This window comes from Oncorhynchus mykiss, chromosome 14 (assembly GCF_057628025.1).
Source record: "Oncorhynchus mykiss isolate SJ-2025 chromosome 14, ASM5762802v1, whole genome shotgun sequence".
Lineage (NCBI taxonomy): Eukaryota > Metazoa > Chordata > Actinopteri > Salmoniformes > Salmonidae > Oncorhynchus > Oncorhynchus mykiss.
In genome coordinates this window covers 4447429-4455637 of record NC_143035.1, presented here as the reverse complement: position 1 = coordinate 4455637, position 8209 = coordinate 4447429, and the positions used below count along the sequence as shown (strand labels likewise).

General features: G+C 46.9%; 1 protein-coding gene across 2 annotated transcripts in view; it reads right to left on the bottom strand.

The window, feature by feature from the left end:
* Window positions 1–1161: 1161 nt before the first annotated feature.
* Window positions 1162–8209, bottom strand: part of LOC110488578 (rho guanine nucleotide exchange factor 37) — a 28518-nt gene continuing 21470 nt past the window's right edge. For both annotated transcript variants that reach the window (XM_021560847.3, XM_021560845.3), the window contains one exon: window positions 1162–6528. In XM_021560847.3, the coding sequence (XP_021416522.2) occupies window positions 6322–6528 (207 nt within the window). In that variant the 3' untranslated portion in view covers window positions 1162–6321. The remainder of the gene's footprint in view (window positions 6529–8209) is intronic.

The following is an 8209-nucleotide window of genomic DNA, read 5'->3' as shown; positions in this document are numbered from 1 at the left end:
CAAACTTTCTTCCAAAGCTCCCAACAAATCACCATTACCTCAAAATGAATTTAGTCAATAAGCCACACTACCAAACTTCATATCTACAATGGTTTGACTTTGAAGTCCGCCTCCAAATCCTATTCAGACACGCTAATGTGTCCATAGAAATTGTGTACAGTGCCACAGTTATTCACACAAGCTGCATCTAAAAGGCTGCTAACCAATTAAAAGGGAGAATTAAAGGGTTATTGCACGTGTTGTGACATGACGGTGATGAGATTGAGGAGAAGTAGCTAGCTAGTGCAACAGTGAGTAGAGGGCAGCGCCCTATGTGAACACTAATGACAGATTCTTTATTGAATGGCCATAACGGTGCTCTCTCCCCAAAGACATATTCCCACATTCCTTTTACGGCCACAGAGGCAGAGAGAAGATCCGTAAATGACAGGTTTAAGGAACTGTTGGATTGGGGTGAATCGAGCAGAGGAAGGTCAAAGATTTACCTGCCACGTGAGGCGTGAGCGAAGGGGCGTCTTCTACTGCATTATTGACACGGTATCAGACCCAGGGTTGGAGCGAGAGCGAGCGAGAGAGAGCGAGAGAGAGGAGAGAACATGAGCCAGCTTCACGTGGCCTTGATCACAGGTGCCAAATACAGAGGCTGTTTCCACAGTGTGGACATGCTATAGGTCTATCGGTAGGGCCCTGTGTTTAGGAGAATCATGTCACACGACCTTGTTTTTAACATTTATTTGAAAGCTTTTTCATCAAACTGTCCACTTTTCTTTTTATGTCAGATGGTCCTGCACAATCCTCAGACAATTGCTTTCATTTTTGGTGTAATTCTCATTTCTGGAAAAGGCTTAAAATAAAAAGGTTCAAATCTAGGTCATGTGACATGATAGTCCAAAACACAGGGCCCTCCCTACTCCCTGGTATTCAGAGCACGTCCGATTGGCTGAGCTCAGACTTTCCAGCTGTATGTTCGAAGAATCCAAATGTGTCATACAAGAAAATCCATTCCTTGCATCTTATCTTCCCTGTATGTCCCCCCCATACAGAGCAATGCACAGGTTTCTCGTCATTCCCACCTCAAGAAAAATGTTACCGTACACTGGCAGAATAACGCAAGTGACTAAAAACAGGGCAAGACACAGAATCACACATCTCACAGGGGGGTGTTGGGGTGTTTAATATAATGTTTAATGTTAAACATATTTGCAAAATATGTACAACATGTACAACTGCAAAACTAAACAGATAGTTCCTACACAGGCAACATAGCACTCCATTTGGCGGTAGCTGCAGTCCATACTGTACAACAACAGCAACAAGAGAACATGAGATGACAGTTTAAAGAGCGAGACGAAAATATTAGTACCACATCTATTTTAAAAAAATGATAATAAAATAAAATATTCAATAGCTTGACACAGCAGCGGCTAAACTTAGAAATTCAGTCCAGCTGAAAGAAATGTGCACTCCACGTGTTATAATATGTGACACCCTATAAGCTAAGTGTCATGTAAGTGTTATAAAGTGCCTTATCGGGTTGCCAGAAGGGGGCATGGCACATAGTCGGATGGTGGGAATCTATCTCCTCTTTCACGTCGAACATAAACACCTCCTTCCCTCCCTCCTTCCCCCTCGGCATGGCTCTGCGTTTCACGCCCACTAAAACTATAGCAAGCTCTAAGTCCTGTGCCCTCGTGATGGCGGTTGACATCCCTGACATTCGAGGCAAGCACTGTTTACAAGAGAGAGGGCGGGGCTTACATATGGACCGCACGGTTGCCTGTTTCAAAACACAGTCAGGGTCGTCACATAATTGGGCTGGGAGAGGTGGTGCCTGGTGCTCTCTGCTGAAAAACAAAACTGACCTTGAGCGGCCGCCAGCCCCACCATACGAGCCAGTAGCCAGCCCCACCATACGAGCCAGTAGCCAGCCCCACCATACGAGCCAGTAGCCAGCCCCACCATACGAGCCAGTAGCCAGCCCCACCATACGAGCCAGTAGCCCGCCCCACCATACGAGCCAGTAGCCCGCCCCACCATACGAGCCAGCCAGCCCACCATACGAGCCAGTAGCCAGCCCACCATGCGAGCCAGTAGCCAGCCCCACCATACGAGCCAGTAGCCCGCCCCACCATACGAGCCAGTAGCCAGCCCACCATGCGAGCCAGTAGCCAGCCCCACCATACGAGCCAGTAGCCAGCCCACCATGCGAGCCAGTAGCCAGCCCACCATGCGAGCCAGTAGCCAGCCCCACCATACGAGCCAGTAGCCCGCCCCACCATACGAGCCAGTAGCCCGCCCCACCATACGAGCCAGTAGCCAGCCCCACCATACGAGCCAGTAGCCCGCCCCACCATACGAGCCAGTAGCCCGCCCCACCATACGAGCCAGTAGCCAGCCCATGGCTGTACGTCAAAGGGTTCAAACAGAAACAAAAGAAAAAAACGGAGCGTCTCGATGCCACATTTCGAGCATAGTGAACGAGAGAAAAAGACGACGCAACGTCATCATTTCAGGAAAAGTAAGAAGGGAGGGGGATTGTCCCGAGACTGTAGGTTCCAGTGGAGTGTCTACGAACTCTGGGTTAGAACAGTCTATGATCAACGCAGTCCCCCTCCAGTTAGAATCCTCACAGAGGCCCCAACGCAGCCTCTCGCTCTACCCCAATCACCCCTTACCCCCACCCATGCTCCTTCCTCAGTCTGAATGGGCCCCAGGACCCAAAAGGACCGTCCAGTCTATTTTGTACTAAGGGGCCAATGTGATTTACACCAAGGGAAAGGGCACTGCCCGACACAGCACAGATGAGATCAACATGTAAACAATCCTAGAATACTCTTTGGTTACAAATAATAAAGTATCCAGTTATAGAACATCAAAGCAATTCATTTATGAAGGCCACATAAGTAAGTAGCCCTGTTCGAGACAGGCTCCTGTCCTATTGGCCGCTCTGTCTCCTGTTTCTGGAGCGTGAGGCAGCTTGAGGTACAAATGCACTCCCTGGACAGGACGCTAGTCTATTGCAGGCCACACAACTTCCTTCAAATGGAAAGGGTATATAGAATTCAGTTTCAAGTCAGTGTGGTGGGAGAATTATGAATGGAACATGAATTGTATCTCTTATGTCAGTGTACAGTGCATTCGGAAAGTATTCAGACTCCTTGACTTGTTCCACATTTTGTTACATTACAGCCTTATTCTAAAATTATTTATATCGTTTTTTCCCCCCCCTCATCAATCTACACGCAAAAATGCAATCCATTTTAGAATAAGGCTGTAACGTAATAAAATGTGGAACAAAGTCAAGGGTTCGGAATACTTTCCGAATGCACTGTATATCGGTCTTCTGTCTCTCTGTATGTCTTATTCAAAGAAGGGCTGGAAGCATGAAGGAGAAAGCAGAAAAACAGCCGATGTCCTGGAATTAGAAACAGCCAAGTCAATCCTCCTGACGACAAGGAGATCTGTTAAGCTTGACTGCCGTGGCTCACTCACACGCTCTCACTGACACACATGGCGATTGGGCCATGTCAGTGGCTCCATCCTTAGCTCCCCAAGGGGAGCCTCAGGAGAATTTTGCTGCATGGCTGCAGAGTGTCACATGCCTCCCTGCCTTGCCGTACCCTGCACCGTCCACGCCTCAGTCTCACCACTATCTTCTAAACCCCCAGTCATTAGCTACAAGCCAAGGGAAAATGTCCCATTCTAGTCCTGCAGCAGAGGGGATGAACCATTGTTAAAACTAAATTGGTTTTGCCAGAGACAGGGCCTAAAAGAAGCCAAGCTAAGGCATCAGGGGCGGTGCCAGACGGTTACCAAATACAGCCCTGGCTTAAAACAACCAGGACAAGCCCACTGCTGCTATTTCTGTGGCCAAGCCCAGTGCGGCTTTGACGGATCAGCCCCCGTTACACACTGCGCTTCAACACTTCCTCACAAGTCAGGGGAGGTGGCGGAGGGAGAGACTCTCAGGAAGAAAAATACCCCCCCGGCACCCAGATGCAGATGCTCTTTCCCTTGACTGCCACAGTGACCCCCTAAAAATTTACAATAATTTCAGCCCAGCACGTAAATCTGAGGCTGCAGCCAGATGAGCAGACTGTAACACTGTGGAGCAGCTGATCCACACTCTGACTGGAGGCTGACAGAAACATGGACGTCTCGTCTCAGCCCAGCCCTGCCTGCAAAGCACTGGATTACCCTCCTAGTCAGGAGCCCAATTCTCAAAGACAGAGACAACAACCAACCTAATTGTTGTCTGTATACTCCCCTATGGATTTTAAGCCAAGAGCGGCCCTGGAGCCATGCAGGGAGGTAGTATAACAGTCGCCGTTATGTGATTTACCACCCAGAGGAAGGAAGGAAGGGAAAAACTTGTTTCCACAGTAGCCAGCAGGGGGAGGCCAAGGGTCCAACAGGGGATCCTATAATGACAGTAGTCTATTTATAGAACCATTGAATGAGAGAAAGTGTATTTTTAGAGCTGCGTAGGGTTCTGTCATGCTAGGGATAGCGGTAGCTGCAGGGAGTCACTGCATCAAATCCATGTTGACAACCCGTCCTTAGCATCAAGGTGACAACCACAAATGCGGAATACGCCACACACACACACACACACACACACATGTTTAGATGTCATATGGAGGACAGCACGCGCCACACAGTAGCATTGTTTGGTTAAGTGCAACCCTAAAAGCCCGTACGTCCGTTTACACTTGATTACCCTCCATTCTGGTGCTCTCTTAGTGAATGCTATGTTATAATAGCTTTCTAAAAAATGGGTCACCGTCTATGTGGCTTTTCCTTAAAATGCATCTAAAATTCAGAAACTGCACCATCTTAGAGCCGCATACAAATCCTGTCCTGAGCCAACATGGTAAAATGGAGGTGAATATCTGAAAAGCTGTATACCCAGCTTGAATTCTGTATTATCCAGGCCACACAGACTATTCTGCAGCAATCAGCATAACAATGACACTGCTGCACCAACAGAGCAGAGCTGTGCTCCCTTTCAAACTGTTTTTGGCTATACTGAGTCATTTCATCTTCCATAGCTCATTTCATCAGAACACATAAAAGCCTGATGTGCAGTTCTGCCTGCTAGGGGTAAATAAATATAATATATATATATTTTTTTTTAAACACGGCATAGGATTATCCCTGACAGTAGACTTACTGAGCAAACACATTCTCGTTAGATAATATTATGAAGCAGATCGTGACAGTCAAATTAATTATACACGACAACACTGTTAAGATATGAACATGTTTAGATTGTGCAACATCCACCAGAAGCTTAACATCAATACTGACTGAGGTAATGATAAAGATAATGACGCTAAAGCCTACAAAAGCCATCTGTTAGGTGAGAGTTGGTGAGGTATGCCCCCTTGTGGCCAGCTCAGAGAAGACACAGAGTTCTGCCTCCGTCTAGACCAGACAGCCCAGATACAGCAGCAGCAGCAGGTAACGTCTCGCCTTCTCACTCTGCTCTGACATTTGGACCAATGAGAAGGCGCCGCTAGCACGACAAGTACTATGCTATTAAAGCCATAACAACCCGAATGATACAATTGCTTTAATAACAGATGTTTGCTGCCGTTTGATATCTGGAATCAAACTAGCTACGCTTCATCCATTTGAACAGGACTTCTCTGATCCACTCTCCCCCTTTTCTTATTTGATCAATCTAGCATTAATGTTTTAGTATGCCGACCTCATTTCTTCTTAGAAATCATACAACTATTTTGCCTGAGCATAAATTGCATTGCTGTCAATGTCAGTGGCGGATTCAGTGTTGGCGGTGCAAGTGGTACATCACATAAACGGAGTCAGGGGCGTGTACATATATATGTCCATCAGTTTAACTGCCAGCGCCAGTTGAGCGAAAGATCCGCTCAGTGGAGAAGCTTTGTCAGGTAGGTCAAATATTCACAAGAACCAATTCCCTTGCCACAGACTGCCTGCTCTCCTTCATCCTCATGCTGTGCTGAGGCATTGCTACCTGACTGCCAGTCAGTCATTTTCTGTAGGAGAAAGCAGCATTTCACCCCTGGTTCCTGGTGATGGAAGCAGCCTCCCACTTACATGCTTCTAATAAGTGCTGCAGTCGAGGGCTTGGAGCACTCTACATGCAAATGCCTGGTGCACCACTTCACACACACACACCTGTCATCTAATCCATCACACACACACACACATCTCTTTCTCGCCCTCCTGTAGATGTAGGCTTCAGTGAGAGTGCTTCTCCTGCTGAGCAGAGGTGCGTGGGCAGCGATGGTTGAGTGGCGTCTAGCACGGACTGGCTGGTTGCCCGGGGCAACCCTAGTGGTAGGGGGTGGTGGGCGACGTAGATGTAGGCACCACTGCCAGGTAGTTGGAGGGAACATACCCCCTCTGTTCCCGCACCTCCACCAGGCTCCAGTCGCGGCTACCCCTCTTGTCGTGGGGTTCCAGCACTCTGATTGGTTCCCCCACCCTCAGAGAGACCTCGTGACTGCTCCTTGCCGTGAAGTCATAGCCTGCAAACACCTGCAACGATACCGCGGTGGACAGACAGAGAGTAAACAAGGCTTTATTATCGAGCATGGTGTTCTAACAGAGATTGATGTCCTAGCAGCCTAGCAGGGCTAATTGCTGTTTTTAGCCTGGTGGTCTGGCCAACGCCATTAGTAAACACAGCTCTTCTCTGGACAACAGGACTTTAGAAAGTTGGGCCATCAGCAGGGCATGTAAGTGCAGTTTAGGGCGCCGCTGTGAGGCCTGTGAATGTAGTGGACTTATAATCACCTTCAGGCTCCTCTGCTCACAAAGGCACAGAAATGACAGACTCAAAATGGACCACCCAAGTTGAAGAATTCAAGCCTTAGGGGGATTGTCACCTGCCTATGATTAGTGATCACACTTCCAGCGGTACATGATGATGGCTGGCTATAAGGGTATGATAAATGCCTCCCAAAGGTCATGAGGAGAATCACTCACTTTTACAACTTGTGACATTTCTTTCTTTTTAATAATGCATTTGAGCCAGTTGTGTTGTGACAAGGTAGGGGTGGTATACAGAAGACAGCCCTATCTGGGAAAATACCAAGTCCATATTATGGCAAGAACAGCTCAAATAAGCAAAGAAAAACAACAGTCCATCATTACTTCTTTAAGACATGAAGGTCAGTCAATGCAGAACATTTCAAGAACTTTGAAAGTTTCTTCAAGTTCAGTCGCAAAAAAAAGTGCTATGATGAAACTGGCTCTCATGAGGATCGCCACAGGAAAGGAACACCCTGAGTTACCTCTGCTGCAGAGGACAAGTTCATTAGAGTTACCAGCCCCAAATAAATGCTTCACAGAGTTCAAGTAACCATGTATAAACCAATGTATACTGATGTTTGAAGAGCTAAAACAAATCAATGAATAAAACACTCAGAATAGAGTTTGGGGGAACTCTGCTGACAAGGGTAAGCAGCCAATTTGGAGTTTTCCACTAAAAACCCTCACACGCATCTGATAGGGTTTGATTGATGGGAAGCTCCCCCCCCCCCCCAATTGCATACACCCATCATCCAATTCCCTGACACACAAAGCAGAGCAGGTAGTCAGATGTGCTTTAACAACCTGCCACTCAGAAACCACCCACCCCTCACGCTGCTCTGGCCCTCGTGTCACTCACCCGTGTGAAGTTGCCCCTAGATGCTAATCTTGGCTCAGATTAGCATTTTTTCCCCCCACTAATGGTTAAGGGATAGTTCACCTAAGTTACACAATTACATTGGTTTCCTTAGCCTGTAAGAAGTCTCTGGACAAGGTAATGACATCAATCCATGCTTTGTTTCTTTTGTAATGTTTCCACATGCTAACACTATTTTAGCATTTGTTTGTGCCACAAATGCCATTCTAATCATGGGAGTAAATGTTTCACATATCATGTCCAAATCATCCGAAAGTATCTCACGTTGAATGTGAAGCTCAACAAAATCACTTCAAATCAAAACTTTGTCACATGCCCCGAAAACAAATGCAGACTTTACCGTGAAATGCTTACTTACAAGCCCTTAACTCTTCTTGAACTGCACTGTTGGTTAAGAAAATATGTACCAAGTAGACTAAAATCAAAAGTAACAATAAAAAGTAACACAATAAGAATAACGAGGCTATATACAGGGGGCACCGGTACAAAGTCAGTGTGAAGGGGTACAGGTTAGTTGAGGTAATTTGT